Genomic DNA, 17712 nt, shown 5'->3' with positions numbered 1-17712 from the left:
TTTGTCCTGTCAAAGGCCTGATCTGGATGCAGTCGCGGGGCTTTCAAATTCTCATCCAGCGTATCAAATCTCCGTTGTTTAAGCGGTTTGATGGTCGCTTACCATCGACTTCGATATTCAGACCAATGCAAGTGAACTTTCGTTCACGCGAATCACGTGACCATACTATCGAAGACGTCTCTCTCGCAATTTTTCCCACGATCGGTTTTTACATTCTTCGATTTTCTGATTTTACTCTTCCTCTCCTGGGCTGTGCACATTTTACGAGGATCATCTCTCGTTTCATAGAATTTTTTTCGATAGGTAGCAAGGTCTAGATCGTGGTCCTAGTTCAATCCTAGCATGAGATTTTTCTTAGCACGAATAACATGCCAGTACAATCTAAGCGATTTCTCGTAAATTCTCGATAATGGGTATGTTGCCATATAGGTCGCAAATACTCTCATTTCGTACATGATTGTAGCGAATTATGTCATTCATCCAAAGCAGCATTTGCAACGGCAAGGTGGCATTCGTTGTTTTTGGTAATACCCAGCGCTTGGAACTTCGGAGGACGATGGTTTGAACGACGCTGTAGTAAATTTTGTCAATCATGGCTTCATGGCATAAGTCACAATTGCAGAGCGAAATAGCGGTCCGACGTACTCAAATTGCATAGTTCAGGGTAGGTCGTTGTTGGAGTTGATCGGCAAAAACTCGTGTTTTTCAGATTTAATGGTAGATCATCAGTTTTTTAGTTTGGCGTTAGATATCCTTCGTGATACCGTTCATGACAAGAACGAAGAGAAATGTTGAAATGACGCTCCTTTGGCAACGATCGAAAAGGATATGGAGCGATTTTGATGCACATATCATGCTTTGAATTCTTCTGTTGCGCGGTGTAACAGTTTGGTGCAAGCGAATGAAGTTCCTCTGACAGTTCTCGAAGTGCATACCAAGGTCTTCTCTGGATCGAGCAACATAGTGTGAAAAGGATTATGGTTCTTTAAGAACAACCACACGGGATGGACAACACAATTCAGAATTCACTGAACCAGGGGTTTGGATTCCAGCTCTTCGCTACCTAGAGTTTAAATACAACACTGTTAGGTCCTGTTTCTTCCCTACCTTTGTTCGTTTGATTGTCTTTCGAACTTGCATGTTTCTGATAAGGGGGTTTCTCTGCAATGTTTGCAGAAGCATTTCGATGATTTTTATTCGAAGTATTCCCATTACTTATCTGCCGCGAATCGGGTTTCAATAAGCAAAATACAGTCCCTTTCATGGCAGAAGTGTTGGCTATTTCGTGCACGTTGGCGCCCACCTTGACAAGTCGTAGTTTTAGATCTAGCAGTGAAATTCCTCTGCATTTTGTGCCCATTAGTTTCCTAAGGCAGACTGTTCTTTACCGCACGCTTCCCACATCACCATTGGTGATGCCGGTTTGATGTTGACATAAATAACTTTTACTTCAGGAAATATGGTTTCATTAATTGTAGCTATGCCCGACCTTTCGACTAGATTTCAAAGCTGAGCGTACGAAAGAGGCATCTTGTCAATGGGCAAATTCAATTTAAACGCAACGTTGGCTCCTCTGACACCCGAAGTTTAAGCAGCCTGCCGTCCATTTGGTACTAGATTAGCTTTCCGAGAAGTATCACTTGATTAGCCGAGAGAAGTAAGGGGCACTCAGTTTCCAATCATAGTTGGCTAAATTAAAGGCATTCCTGACAACTAATGTCACCAGCGGGTAGTTCTTACCAATGCCTCCATGACTATTGGCATCGCACCGACCGTAGGACAAGTTCGCTGAATCCTATAATGCCGTTGCGACAGACCCCTCGCTAGCTCAATGAACGGAAGTAGTCTGTCAAATATCATCTTCTCCTTAGCATCTAAAATGCAGATAGGGCGATATAAAGGTAGTGTTTGGGGCCTCGGTTGCAGAATTATCTTTTGCCTTTCACACTAAGCAGGAAATACTTCTTCCACTGAGCACGATTTCAAGTGCTTATAAACCACATAGGAGTTTTGTTCGGAATTCTGTCCAGTATCCCCAATATGTCCATAAATTTTGTGTTCGGAAAGACGTCCTATCGAACCGTTCGTCGAGCTCCATTTTTCTTTTTACCAAAAAAGAGAGTGAACAAGAGCCGCGATTGCGTCACTGGGACTGTTTTTTGCCAAGGTATGTTGTTCATTACGACTTTCTAGGGAGTGCCTCACGGGTTCATGTTTGTCTACAACGACGAGCTGAGAGTCATCCTCCAGCTTTCCCTTGACCTTTGGTAAAGCCTCCAGTTCGCAGGCCAGTTGATCTCAGCATCGTGATTTCCTGTATTGTGTACGGTGGTGCAAACACCATTGTGGAAGTGTAGCGTCACATGTTTACAGACTGACATAACCTCCCATCGACTTCCGCTGCAGGCGGTAGCTTCATTCTAGAACCGCCAGGAAGTCTCCTCCTCTACAGCCCCAGCAGACTACCTTATTATTCCAGTTTTTCTACTTCCAATGTCGAGAAAAATGGTGGTCACCATGGATGTATTGTTCACTCAGTCGACAGGCCATCTCTCTCGACAACGTGGTACTGAGGTATTTATGTCGAAGGTTTTAGTATAACCCTTTACCTTGGTAAATAAGTACGCATCCTACGTGATCAGTTCAGCAAAAGGTTGTAAATTGCGGACAATTATTTTGGGCATGGTCTGCAGTGTGCAGCACCGGTTTGTCTCTACTAATGTGCTATCGTTGCTCTAGATGGAAAGTAGCAGCTGTAGATATGGATAGCCCAGGAATGTCATTGTTTCTTGCATGGCTTGTCTTTCACTTGCCTATATCGCAGGGTAGCCCGACCTATTTTTCATACAAGTAGTGCTACCCTGATTTCAGTATGATTCACATATTACCACTACGTATACATTAGACCCTCGAATGGTTTAAAAGAGCATTTGATTTGCCGCGGTAATCAATTTAACTACTGATTCATTGACAAGCCAATAATAGCAGTCTGTGTACCCCACATATGCCATCTTGATCCTCTTTATGGAATGCTGTTGGTAAGATTAAATTGTTTCTTTAGCCTAACACGCGATGTAACCTTGTCTAGGTATAGTTATCTCCTGTTTTCAGTCTGTAACGTCCGCTTGCTCGAATAATATCAGATCGTCTGATAGTAGCTCGGCGAAGGACATATTTCTTGGAAATTATTATTTCCTGGCGGACCTTCTTTTTGTCCTTTAGTTGCTTTTTATTGCCCATCTTTGTCTATTGCTCGGGTATACAAGCTTTCGACACTCTCCCTTTTTACCGCAATGGAGGAATTACCAACTTTTCTCGAAATTCCCATCAGCTCTGCTTTCTTCGGTGATGAGGCTTTTTTCTTGCAAGCGTGCTGGATTCCAAAGAGGTCTAGGCTACTTTATTTTGAGCTTACTTGACTACTTGACACGATGTGTTTCTCCTCTCGCTTTCCCACTCGCAAAAACCGCCTGCATTAGGTTTCTGAAGCTCTTCACCGTGAAAATGCTTCCTTTTTCCTTCTCTATATATTTGTTTTATTTTTATTGCCAATTTTAATTTCCGATTTGCATCGAATGTGCCTGATGCGTACATTTGCATGCTTATAACGCCTCCGCTGAGGGTTCCCTTATCCGTAAGTGGGGATGCATCTGATGGGAGATCTGACAACTCTACGGAGAAAATCAATGTACTTTACGAGACTCCGAAGAATCCAGTGGGTTCGAATAGAACCAGCATATTCTCATGACACTCCATGAATAATCTGAGAATCCACCTTCCAAACAAATACAGAACAATGTTAGTCAATAGAAATGATTATGCAAATTGCTGTTCTTTCCTCGTAAAAATAATGGCGGAAGGAAGTTTTTGATCCTAGATTATATCACGCTTTATTCGAGGGGGCTATCTTCACCGTGTACAATATTGAATATAACCTAGATAGATCTCACATTGGAGTTAACAGTTTACGGCACTTCAACGACGAAGTTTACAATTGGAACTGCAAACCAAATTTCTATTCATTTCCAATACATAAAATATTTTTATTTGACTTTTAGTAATTATTATAAAAATGTGTGTAAATAATGAAATTAATTGTCTATATTACATTAATTCGTTTTATATACAATCTGATTTGAAAAATAAGGCATATATATAAATTTGGAACCACTAGCGATCACTAAAGCATTATTCGTATTCGCAAAGATGCCCACACTTTGGACAGTTCTTTCGATTAGCAAACCACTGTTTCATATGTTCTAAATGTCCACCATGCGAGCATCCCTGACACCATGCATACAATCCACGTACTACTAGGTGGCAAACGCTACATTTGGATGTTTCTGCTGATTTACATTTACCACAATACCATCCTACTGATCCGACTAGAGGTCGACCACATTCCCCGCAGTTCGTATGCACAGTCGTGGACTGTTGATTTACTTCTCGGGCAGAACGAATCCACGATAAATTGATAATTCTCGTTGCTTCATTCCAGAGTTGATGATTATGAAGTTGTTCAACGTAAGAATGAAACCAATTTTCCTGGAAAAAGTCATAGAAGTCTATTGGTTATCTTGCCAAATTGCTGAGAAATTATTTGGTGCTAGTACCGAAAGCGGGATAGACTTTCGAATACGGATGCGAGAAGGAAAAGGTGATTAATAGCAACAAATTTGAATGAAAACTATTTTTTTTTTATTTTGTTACCCATATGCAGACAATATGTTGTTATCAGAAGAAAGGGGAATAAATAACAAACACTTTCAAATTAGGAGAAAAACAGAGAGACTAAGAAATGGTATTGCAGATCGCCCCGGAACTGAGATATTTTGCCAACAGTTAAGTTGGAATATGATCCGCATTTTACGAGATGTACCTGGAATGTTTGAGACCATCAGAGTATCTGAATTTCAAAGTGCGATAGAAAAATGACGGTAAACTACAACAGTATGAAAACCAGTGTTGATGATGATGTTGATGAAATCGATCAACGGAGTTTTACCATTGAATATTTCATAGAAAACCTCAACAGATCGAATTGGATCGTTGATAAAATGTCAATCCCATATTTAATCTTTTCATTTTTGCTGGTAATAAACGATTCGGCTAGCCCATAATTAATGAAAAATGTACTTCCTTAGTTAGTATTATGCAAATTGCACAAAAAGTAAATAAATATGGGTTTCTATAAGGATAACTAAATAATATGGCGAAATAACTTACACGCACTCTGCGTGTGTGAAAATCCCATCCTGGGCATAACGTAAGACAATGCCATTCACTTTTCCGAGGAAATCACGTATGAAAGGTAGACAGTCAGTAAATCTATTTTAATAATGCCTCCTTGTCCACACTTTATTAAAACGGGATATGCAATTGTTGAAAAAACATCAGCATTAACAATTTAAAAAAGAAATATGGAATATGGCAACGTAGGCCAGCAAACTCCTTAATGTAGCATGCCGTCGAGAGATGCTAGTCAGACTCGGGAATGTGAGACTAACAGTTAGACACTACAGCCCCTAAACTATTGAGAAAATTTGCATGTCTGAATTTCATGATACATTTGGAATCCAGAACAGGATTGATATGAAACCCACACATATAATGTAATCGCGAAAAGATATGTAAAACGGGTATGAAGCTAAAATTGGGAAAATGGTGAGATCGTGCGAAGCCTTAAAATTCGAAAACTCAATTTCGCGATTGAGGATCTACGACTGATCACATCTTCATTCGATGTTGCCTTAAGTAAAAAATAAGTGCAGCATATAGGGTCCCCGCTCTACCTTGGAATCTGAGGCCTAATATTTATAGACATTCTCCTTGAGCCTTATTCCTGGCTATGAGAAGCTGATTCAGTTGCTCGCTCTTATAGATAGATCAAAACTGTCTCGATAATGTTTAAAGGCTAACTTTTCGAAATTTCATTACGTCGAAGGAATGGCCGGCGTATCTCAACCAGGTCAACTACAGCATGTGGTCGATTTTAGAGGCAGTGGATTGTGCAAAACGTCACAACAGCTCGGCGACGCCGGGAGGGAGACCGGTTGCCCTGGGATTTCAAATTACGTTTGAACTTGACTATCGCCGATGAGGCAGGCTATTTTGAAACCAGCTGAACATATTTTTATTTAAGACCTATGTTATTTTCATTAATTGATGTTTCGTTAAATTTCTTTTATTTCATTAAAGTTAATAGCAAAATGTTTGCCCAAGTTGTTTCACTCAGAAGCACATATCGAAATTACCTATTGTAGTTAATATTTTGCTCTGGGATTTCACTGATGCATTATCATAAATCAATTTTTCTTTGTTTCAGGTCCTCTTCCCTGAGGTCCAGGTAAAATTCACATACTTTTACAAGGGGCATCTAATAATTTTTGAATTTATTATCCATTAATTTCAGTATTCGTGCTCGTGAATTGTTCGCTTCAAATTTTTACGATTCCCCAATATCCAGAGGCCTTGATGCAAATGTGAATTGCATCCCGTAATATGACACGCGAATTTTTGACTGATGTGTGAGGCGCTGAAGTATCTTTCAGAACCGTTTCACATTACTGGCCAGCGCGGATTTATTCAAGCGACCGTTACTATGATAATTTAGTGGAGGTGCATTTAGGATCTGGTGGACCAACTTTTTTTCAGAATTTTAGGATAGCTCTGCGCTCATGGTTGACGCCACATGACGTGTCAACCACACCGCTACGCCATCGTCATCGGTTCGTGGCGTGAAATTTTACGGCGGGCCATGCGTTATCCATTTTGGGATGGTGGGTTCCATTATATGGCATAACTTGCATTGCCATGCCACTTCCGCCTTCTTATCACACATATTTCTCCCGTATGTATCTCATTCATTTGTTATTGTCTAATGTCAACATATCCCGATGGCACGATGCAAACATGGATTGATAAAAGCTTGCAGTTCCCAACTTATAGCGTTGTTCACTTTCTTTCTGCCGTCGGTAGAAACAAGCTACCTAGACATACAAACGCCTTCGATGTTCTGCTCATTAATGCAAATATGAAGAGTACGATGACCAACCAAACTGACAAACTACGTTTTCCTAGTATTTACCTTGATTCTGACTTTGCTTGCTGCTTCTACGTAGCCACTCCAGATATACTCCCTATTTACGCTGTCGGAAGCCTTCTCTAAATCGCTGTGGTGCAAATGAAATCGAGTTCTGAATTCCGGGCACTTTTCCAAACTGATCTGCAAAGTGCTGACGTGGCCAGTTCAGGAGGGTACAAACCAAAACCAGTCTGCTCATTGTAGTTTAAGCTTTTGATATGTACTTTGATTTGTTCCAGGATTATTTTAGCTGTTATCTTTGTGACGACAAGGAGCACGTAATTGCTGCACTCAAGACGGGTGACCTCTTTTCGAAATCTTAACGATCTCCTTCTTCCACTGTCTGGGAAAGATTTCGGATTCCCGTATATGTGAAAGTAGTAGCTCTGCAGTAACTACATGAGAAGTGATGAATAGTTCTGCCGGGAGACATTTGCCTGCATTGTTGGTTGAGACGGCTTCACTTCTATTTGGAGGAGCAGTCCAACACCGTATGATAAGGCGGCTAGCTATTTAATCGAGAAGAGGCGGAGCTTCACCGGATTTGATACGGTTGAGAAGGATTGTCAAGCGCTCCTTCTGCACCTTCAGCGGCCCATCATCGCGAATGAGAAGTGGGCCGTTAAAGTTCCTCACAGAAGCATAGAAAGATTCGCGGACACATGTAAGTTCATTCGAGATGCGATATATGATTACGAAATCATGATTATCTGTGTTTCCCTAACCACACGGTAACTCAGTTCGAGTGCGTCGCGCTCGCCACTATCTGTCGCAATCAACAGAGCACTCAGTCTCTTTTCCTCTTATGGATTGCTCAAAGTATCTGTCATCTGATTAGCAAGGTAGTTCTCCCACTGTCAAGCGCCAGCTGGATTATCCAAGCGATCGATGTTAAATTGGGAGGGTCACAGATCTCCAATCCTGTAATAAACGGTAGACGCAACACACAGCGAAGGCAAACGACTATTAGATGATGATCCCTTTTGACGCTTCGCATTTATTGTTACACAAATAGGAAGACAACTCTAAATCTACTACTGATCACAATATGGTCAATCTGATTGCTCGTACATTTCGGGCCAGTTGACCTTATGGCAAGCTCTGTCTTTGAGACTTACAAGACGGTGGAAGCTGCAAAAATCCACATATTACCGGAAATTGGCAGCGATGGCGGGTAGAAGTGGTTGATCAGCTATTCTCCACATAGTTGGCTGTGGTAATCGTATAAGTATGCGGATAATAAATTACCATTCAATACCTTCCTGTCACAATCTTTGATAGTATTTTTTTTTTGGTTTCTGACAACACTGTTGATAGCTGTTAAAATAAAAGCTAAGGAGTGAAAGGAGGGGATAAATAATCACAGAGATGGAAATCAGATACAATTCAAGGGTAGCAAGACCAGTTCCCAGTTCTCAATAATCTTCAGGCGGTAACCGAGATCACGACCTGAAAAGTGCCTGGTTGAGGAATCCTGCGAAGCCGTCTACTTTCATCATCAACGGCTCAACAACCGGCATCCGGTCTAGGCCTCCCTTAATAAGGAACTCCAATCATCCTGGTTTTGCGTCGAGGTCCACCAATTCGATATCCCTTAAAGTTGTTTGGCGTCCTGACCTTCCCCATCGCTCCATCTTAAGCAGGGTCTGCCTCGTCTTCTTTTTTTACCATAGATATTGCCCTTATAGACTTTCCGGGCTGGATCATCCTCATCCATACGGATTAAGTGACCCGCCCACCATAACCTATTGAGCCGAATTTTATCGACAACCTGACGGTCATATATTTCGTCGTTATGTAGGCTATGGAATCGTCCATCCTCATGACGGGGGCCAAAAATTCTTCGGGGGATTCTTCTCTCGAACACGGCCAAGAGTTTTTTCTTGCTAAGAACCCAAGTCTCCGAGGAATACATGAGGACTGGCAGGATCATTGCCTTGTACAGTAAGAGCTTTGACCCTATGGTGAGACGTTTCGAGCGGAACAGTTTTTGTAAGCTGAAATAGGCTCTACTTTATTCCAAAAAAAAAACCTTGTTGTTATATCGATAGATTTTGAAAATAGGATCTGAATATTACTTGCCACCGAAATGTCAATGTTGGCGATTAATTAAGTTAGATGTGTCGATTGATGTTTGAAAAATTCTTGCTGCTTATTCGAGTGTGTGCTATTGTGGAGTGGCTGTTACAGGGCTGACAGCGCGGAAAATGTGGTATTCATTGAGAGGTATATGGATGTGAATATGCACATCGACATTTTAGAAAAAAATCAGCATGTCAGCGCATAAAAATTGGGTGTTTGTGAAACATTCAGTTAATGGCAGTTAATGTTTTCAATCCTGATGAACATTTCAAAATTTTTATAAATTATAGAATCTTCGAATTAGAGGTAAGTTACAAATGGTGTCGTCGAGGCTGTAAATATGTGTATGTATTTATGTATGTATGAAAGTACTTACGTAGACAACATCTTCAATGGGTAGATTGGATCGGCTTTCATTCATGGCTATCAATATCGATAGAGACGTTTGAATGTCCCCTACATCTGCCTGTAGAGTTAGACAGTCTGCCATTACCCGGTGAGGCTCCCACATGGGTATTGTTGGAACAACATTTATTTTCAGAGTGCTCGGTGGATCGGGTGGCTAAATAACGACAATCCAGGAAAACTATAAATTAGTTTATAAAAGATTTCCCTAGAGCACAAAAACTTACCGGCGACGGTTCTTGCCTTTGCTCGGCACTTATTTCTGGCTGTGGACGGGCAGCTTGCAAGTTGTGCAGTGCCGTCTCGGGTATCGACCAGTCTTTCGTGAAATCATGCGGGCCAACATATAAGAATCCATCTCTTAAACATTTCACATTTTCAAATGTAATTTGTGATTTTTCAAATATCAATGGTTCTGCGACGTTGAAGCAAGGTTTTTGTTGGCCACTTTTCGGACTAAGAAAGTCAAGAAGCTTCAGATCATCATTTGGATTTCCCTCTAAATCGCTTTCTTCGCCTTCATTTTTTTGGTTTTCGGCATTGTCTCTTGTATTCTGAACTTGTGTCAATCGACGATTGTTTATTAAATGAGATTGACTAGATAGCGTTGTTCTTGCATCGATTTTATTCGTTTTTAAATGCAAAGAACCGTATATGGCTTTCATGTAGTTCCACAAAATAGCCGCCTGAGAATTACAATCTGAACAACAGTTTTATCGAAAATATTAAGAATCTTACGCTGTGTTTTCCATACTTCTTGGAAATCGAAGCATTATGCTCGCATATGTCAGATAGTTTCTTGCCATTCAGGATATATTCCTTGGCGCAGCCAATGAAGCATTCAAAATCCTTCAGCATTATGGGTTTATTGCTATCTCCTCCGTAGGCTGTATTCTATGTTAACAAATGTTTAAATGCGAATAAATATTTAGAACAATAAATTACCAATGGGTGCATTGTGAAAGCATACAGCTGCGATTGTGCTAGATGAAATTGATCCTTTTCCACTGGTGCTTTGCTTTTCTGGGACCTGCAAAATTTTGTCAATGTGAATTATTTTGCAGGGGAAAGGAAAATAAATAATTACATAAGATTGTTCCTAGAAGTAGATTGGGTCATTGTAACAGGCTTAATTTTGTAAGCGTAAAGCAGTTCTCCTTTGCAGTTCAAACTGGCACCTTGTGGATTTGCCTTTAAGACTGGATAGGTTGCATCCTTGAACGCGTGTTTAAAGATGGTTGAGTCTTTACTGGCAGACAGGAGGACATGCGGGTCTGACCCTTTCCACGCTATACCTGTTGTTATGTTTGTGTGCTCGTTAAATGATGCAAATGGGATAAATGGTCTGCGAATATCCCAAATGTGTATACTATAATCAACAACTACCGCACAGCTCGCAATGTGATGTCTGAAAATGAGAATGTTAGCTCTTTTACGGAACTTGATCGTCTAAAATGTGAAAATTTACAATCTATCGGGCCGCCATTTGACCCGCCCCACTGCTGCAATTGTATGTATTGTGTACTCAGAAGAAGCTTTTCCCTCCATGTTCCAAACCTTTATTGTTGCGAATAAAAATAAACTTTCTATTACTGACATCTTAACAATTATTTGCAGTTTATTTGATTTTATATCTAGTTAAATAGCGGAATGTACACTTTTTTGGTTTATTAGAATCTCGCATTGGTCCTACAGTTTCATTTTTCTTCTGAAAGATAGAAGGCTCTGCCTTTTACATTTAATTTAGAATTCTACTCAGATTGTGGTAGTTTATTTTTACTATCATTTTCGTCAATTATAAGACCTGCAGAGGAATTTGCAGAGATAATAGCTAGAATAATACTGGAACCCACCCATAAGAGGATACTTGTTACCTACCTACTAATATTTCGATTTTTTTTTCATTTTCTTTTCGATGATTTTTAATCATGTTCTTTGTTTTAAAAAAGAATGCAACTCTTCTTGTTGTCACTTTCAACGCAAATTCCATGTAGTTTTCACCATTTTCATTTCATCTATTAAAAGCAGTATTTGAGAGTTTGTTTTTAAAGGTTCTTTGCCTGTCACATCCAATTTATTCGAACAAAGCTAAGTTCATTATTTATTTGGCGAGAATGTATGGTCCAAGAGACCCGTTATATACAGCAAGTGGCAGAGTTTTGTGTCGAGTATAAGTGAATCTTCTATTATTATCATGTGTTTTCAATGTTTAGATTTCCAGGTTTCTTTCCTAGTGAGGTTTGCTGCGTTAATGTCAAAGAACAGCAGCCTTAGCTAGAACCGAGGTGGGTGCCAATCGGTGCTATTGTTGAGTTGGTTGCAAATTAGCCTCTCGATCTGGTTGTCCCGGGTTCGAATCCTGCTTGGTCATAGGTGTTTGTATTCGTTTCTATGTTATCGCACTCTCCTTTTTCTTCAGCCTTTGTCCCGTTCACAAAGGGGGGTCGGCTCGTTCTGTGGTATCCCACTGTTGTAGGTTTATCATTTGCAAGCATTAAGTGTGATGATAATAATGAAAGTACAGTTCAACATGCCGAACTAATGCGAAATCAGGTGGCGATTAGACAAAGGACTGGCATTTCGGAATACGGCATACCTTCGCCCAGCCGAACTATATCCAAATTAAGGTTACCGCCCACTGGGAATGACAAGACAGATTTGACTTCACTGCGAACTACACAGCACGAATATTGCCTGGTGTACTTGCAAGATATATATATTCAAAACTTACAATTAACTTATGTCTGATTTAGGCAAATACCTCTGTCTGACTTAGGCAACAGCCAGACAAATGTCTGTGCCTGTTTCAGACATCAGAAAGACAAATGTCTGTATTTATGTCAGACAAATTTCTGCTTAAGCTAAATGCCTGTTTCAAAGTCTGCGCTTGAATCAGACCAATGTTTTCATCTGAATTGGACTTCTTGATACAGATCGTATATATAAACAATAAGATAGTTGCGAAATATGCATATATGCAAAAATATGTATGTCTCTAACTGGTTGCTTCAATCATAAAGATATCGCGTAGAAAATAACGTCGAACTGGCAAAATTCCAGTCAGAAAATTCCGATCATGCTTATTCTAAAGATTATGTGTTCGAAGCAACTGAAGCCACAAATGAGGACTTCAGGACTGATCCCTGTGAGAATTTTCCCATGGTGCCTGCACCATGGGCGTTGGGCGGAGGCAATCATTTTACATTGCATAGTTAAAGCGTCAGTTATTTATTGAATTCTTATGTCTTCGGAACTATCAGTTCTCCAAAACTCAATTGTGCAGCGGATACTAGTGTTCTGCTCGAAACGTCTCACCATAGGGTCAAAGCTTAAGAGCTACAGTAAGCTGTATAAGACAATGATTTTGCCTTGACTTGGGTTCTTAGCAAGAAGAATTGCGAACTCTTGACTGCGTTCGAGAGAAGAATCCTCCGAAGAATTTTTGGCCCCCTACATCAGGATGGACGATTCCGTAGCCTACATAACGACAAAATTTATGAGCGATATCATGACCGTCCGGTTGTGGATAAAATCCGATTCAATAGGTTACGGTGGGCGGGTCACTTAATCCGTATGAATGAGGATGATCCCACCCGGAAAGTCTATAAGCGCAATATCTATGGTAGAAAAAGAAGACGAGGCAGACCTTGCTTAAGATGGAGCGATGGCGTAGGTCAGGACGCCAGACAGCTTTTAGGGATATCGAATTGGTGGACCTCCGCGCAAAACCGGGATGTTCCTTATTAAGGCAGGCAGGATACCGGTTGTTTCGCCGTTGATGGTGATGATATTTTGACTGCTTACTCGCGCACTTTACAATTCACGTCAAAACTAATATTAATTTCGCAAACTGATCGCGTCCGAATGGTTCGAGTAGTGAGAGCGCTGAGCAGTCGTAGCGGAAGATCGCGGTTCAAATCTCAATGGTGGCAGATGGATATGTTGTCGTGACTGGATGTTCGGATACCAGTCGACTCATCTCTCAATGAGTATCTAAGTCAAATCACGGTAATAACAGGGGCGAACGCAATGCTGACCACATTGCCTCCTACAGTGTACTGTAGTGTACCTTTAAACTATTCAATGAAGTGCTTTAACACACAAGGCCCTGATAGAATATGGATTGTTGCGCCATTATTCTGTTAAAGAATATTATTATTATTATTCCTTAAAGAACTATTGTGCCCCTTTTACTGGTTATAGTGTACCTATTGATCATAGTATCTCAAGCAGGCCTATAACCGTCAGGAATTTTAGTATGTTCCCTACTTCCAGATCTTTCAGGTTTGAATCTGGTATTAAGTATTCTCCCAGATGCCTCGACCTACTTTGCACAAGTGCCGGACACTGTCCCAGGACGTGTATAGAGGTTTCGTCATACTCCTCACAAAACCTGCAGGCAGTGTCCGTATATATCCCTAGCTTTCCTAGGTGATAGTTCAGCCGACAATGACCAGTGAGAATTTCCACTATGATCCGGAGGTTCTTTTTGGTGAGGTTTAAGCAAGCCTTTGTGCGCATGGGTTCGTATCCCCCAATAAGCACCTTGGACTGCTCCATCCCTGGTAAGCCCGCCCAGTATAGTTCCCTCAACCGTTCCTCTTAATTTCTTAGAGTCCTAGTCATGAAACCGTTTCCGATTCCACAGAAGGGTTGTGGCCCGTGTAAAGGCGTCCCTGCTCCCTTTTTGACTAGTTCGGAGGCACATTTGTCTACGGCGTACATTTCCGCCTGGAATATGCTAGTGTACCTCCTCATTGACTCAAGGTACATTTTCCTTGGACCAATGACACTGGCACCTGCTCTCTCTGTTGTAAGGGATCCGTCAGTGTACCAAGTAATCAGTTGCTGGTTTAAGCCGTATGTCGCAGCCATGCTCTCCCAGTGTGCCTTATTACTCCAAAGTGTTTCAAACTTCTTATCGAAGTGAAACCTCGTTGTCATGTTATCCCTTGGTATCAGTAATTTGGGATACCACCTAGAAAGAATATCAATATTCCTTCGATTTAGGCAGCTCCCCGCCTCACTGATACTACCGGCCATCCTGAATATTTCCCTCCTTGCCTGCATCTGTTTGTGCAGATGGAGAGGGGTTAATCCCAGAAGGACTTCAAGGGATGCCGTTGAGCATGTCCTCATCGCCCCACTGACTCACACGCAAGCCATCCTTTGCAGCTTATGTAATTCCCTGGCTTGTGTGCTGAGCTCGGTTCTTTCTGCCCAGATTACCGCTCCATAGCAATCATTGGCCTTACTATTGCAGTATATATCCAAAATAGTATCTTCGGGCTGCAACCGCATTTTTTCCTGGTATGGATCTACAAGTCATCAGAGCCCTCGTAGCTTTCCGACATGTGTCTTCAAGAGTAATTTTTGGTATAGCGTAATTCCCAAATATTTGAACTCTGTTTCTCGTTTCACCTCCATATCATGTAATATTATAGTTCTCAGGTGATCAAGCTTACGCCTCCTAGTGAATGGTACTATGGTGGTTTTGGCTGGGTGGATTCGCAGTCCCACCTTCCTGCACCAGGCACTATTAACCCTTAGTCCAGTTTGGATTCCATCACAAAGGGTATCTTCATATTTGCCCCTACAGATTAAAACAATGTTGTCCGCGTAACCCTGGACTTCTATTCTAGTATTTGTTAACAGGTCCAGGAGTTCATCCACTACTATACTCCACATCACCGGCGATAGTACCCCACCCTGTAAACAGCCTTGAGTGGTGTTCATGACAATAGAATTTGTACCTGTCGGTACTTCTATTTGCCTATTTTCTAGCATTTTGCCCATCCAGAATGCCAGGGTGTTTCACACTCCTTTGCGGCTCAGGGCATCTTGTATTTCTGTGTGCGGTGTGTTGTCGAATGCTCCTTCGATATCCAAAAACGGGCACAGTGCAATTTCTTTTGTTTCTATGGCATTGCGTAGTACCTCTGTCAGCTGATACAGCGCAATTTCAGTTGACGAAGTACTAACCCTTTCATTTGATAAGCCACACGACCACATCCGGTAAAAAAATGTTTAAATCCCTTCTCTGGATGTAAGCGGAGCCTCCTTTATACCCCACCTAAATTTATGTCACTCACTGTACGCGTGGGATTTCATAGTTACCATCTGTCCACCAAATTTCGTTCGGGTCGATTTAGTCGTTTTGGAGAAAAGTACGTGGGACAGATGCAGACAGTGAATCGATTTTAATCACGGTTTGTTTTACACAAAACCTGAAACAATAACAAACATATCCGTAACTCATTAACTACACATATAACCGCTTCATTCAAGAAGGTGAATTCCACAAGAAAAGCTCACACGTCCTTAGACAAGCCAGGCTTGCGCCTATAACTCGGCACGCTAAATTCGCTTCCAATTTGCTTGCCAAGTTTGACATGCAAACAATTAGACCCTCGCTGGGTTTCCAATAAAGGCTAATTCCACCGTCTAATTCGTTCCGAACTTGCATTTCTGTATGACGAACTCGCGCCCAAGGAAAACCGAACTTGAATTTTTAGTCGAGATGTGCATTTTGAAATTCAAGAATACACGACAGAGCATTTGTTAGCTCGTCCACCCAAACCTCCCCACAAAACCTTTCATATCTGAAGCGCCAGCTTCCAATGTATTATAGCTAGTTGCCCCCTCCTTCAGTACATTTTAGAATCTGGTCAGATAGGCAGGAGGAAGGAGGAAGTACTTGGCTACAACTGCTGGCATAGAACAGGTGGGCTCGGCGCGCCATGCGCTATACACTAGCAGGTATGTTTTTGTTTTATTTTTTCGATTTTTTTCTTACGAAACACTTAATTGTGAAGAAATATTAATTTTAAATTACCTTGATTTGTTTATCGCGACTACCGGTGGCCAACCAATTCTTATTCGGATGCCAATCACAAGTGTATATTGGTTCGCTATGTGCGGTGAATTGCAGCGTGCACTTGTCAGACCTGAGGAGTAGCCAAACATATTCCATTTCGGAGGTCAATAAGCGTAACGAATAGCCAACCAGACACAATTACATACTTTCTGATATCCCACAATTGAACTGTTCCATTCTCCGAGACGGCGGCAAATGTGTTTGTTGAGTGTGGACTGAACTTCACATCGCGAACACTCTCCGAGTTGCTGAAGTACGTATTCACTGACTTATCCAAACGCAAGTCGAAGCACTTGATCGTTCCATCCTGGGATCCCGACAGTAGCAAGTTCGGTTCACTGCTGTGGAAGGTGACTGTATGTGCGGTGCGTTCGTGTTCATTGTAGACGAGTAATTGTTTCTGCCGTCCAAATTTCGAAAGATCCCACACCGAAACTACACCGTTCGTGGCGGCCGTCGCTAAGATGTTATGATCGAGGGTGCTCCATGCCACGTCGTTTGAGGAATAGCTCAAGTTTTGGTTTTTCCCTCCGCGCATATTGCAAACTTCGGTGAAGCCATCGTATTCGATCGAGAATATTTTCAAAACTGCAAACGCAAAGTTTTTTTTATCAGTGGAAGAATCAAGTGTGCATTGAGACTGCATAAAAGTCGGGATAGTGTTTACAAATACTCACGGCTTCGGCCTGCAACAGCGATTTGGGTGCAATCTCTGTTCAAAGCTAGCCCGTTGGCATGCCCGTCTTGGCAAATGCGTATCCAAGTCGTTGAGGATTGTGCCATTTTGTTATTGTGCACTTTGTTTACCGCAAAGTATAATCAATCGGCTCTTGGCACTCATATCACTCGAAATGACGTTTTGGTGGTGCTGGAAAGATGTAAACAAAAACATCCGGAGATTGCAGTTAAGGCTGTTTCTGAATTTAATTGGGTCAAATTATTGTTTAGGGAATTGGCAGCGACAAGAGTATCTAAGATATAAACTTCCGGTTCGAGGAAACAATGTTTAATTTATGTAACCGCAAAGATGGAGGGTAATACCTTCCTTGATGCCGGTTATAAAAATCGAGTATGTTGAATGTAGTTTTTCTTGAAATAAATGAAATGGAATTTGTGTACGATTTTCAGGTTTTATTCATTCGCAAGGAGATTGTAAAACTTGAAATGAAATTAGGAGAATTGGAAAAAAATTATATATTTGGAGTTGATAGGGGATAGTTTCTTTAAATTCTAAAGAATGCGGATGCCTTTTATGATAACCTAA

At 41.2% G+C, this 17712-nt stretch overlaps 1 protein-coding gene across 1 annotated transcript; it reads right to left on the bottom strand.

Annotated features, from left to right (window-relative positions):
- Window positions 1-3887: 3887 nt before the first annotated feature.
- LOC119655625 (GATOR complex protein WDR24) lies at window positions 3888-17341 on the bottom strand. Its single transcript, XM_038061595.1, has 10 exons — window positions 17126-17341; window positions 16595-17036; window positions 16407-16518; window positions 11040-11128; window positions 10659-10979; window positions 10517-10601; window positions 10310-10465; window positions 9799-10257; window positions 9543-9728; window positions 3888-4545 (listed from the first exon to the last, which is right to left on the bottom strand). Exons 1-10 carry the CDS (start codon window positions 17229-17231, stop codon window positions 4189-4191), a joined length of 2313 nt encoding a protein of 770 aa, XP_037917523.1. The 5' UTR covers window positions 17232-17341; the 3' UTR covers window positions 3888-4188.
- Window positions 17342-17712: the final 371 nt, after the last annotated feature.

The sequence above is a fragment of the Hermetia illucens genome, chromosome 4 (genome assembly GCF_905115235.1).
Source record: "Hermetia illucens chromosome 4, iHerIll2.2.curated.20191125, whole genome shotgun sequence".
NCBI lineage: Eukaryota > Metazoa > Arthropoda > Insecta > Diptera > Stratiomyidae > Hermetia > Hermetia illucens.
The sequence above is the reverse complement of the archived record's forward strand: the minus strand, read 5'-3'. Positions and strand labels throughout refer to the sequence as shown.

What these genes read in the sequence shown, in the direction of transcription:
- LOC119655625 (XM_038061595.1), bottom strand. Translation starts at nt 17,231, where the DNA reads ATGGCACAATCCTCAACGACTTGGATACGCATTTGCCAAGACGGGCAT. An exon ending in CGCTGTTGCAGGCCGAAGCC is followed by an intron (nt 17,037 to 17,125) that starts GTGAGTATTTGT and finishes TTGCGTTTGCAG; the next exon opens with TTTTGAAAATATTCTCGATC. An exon ending in AAAGGCAAGAACCGTCGCCG is followed by an intron (nt 9,729 to 9,798) that starts GTAAGTTTTTGT and finishes GTCGTTATTTAG; the next exon opens with CCACCCGATCCACCGAGCAC.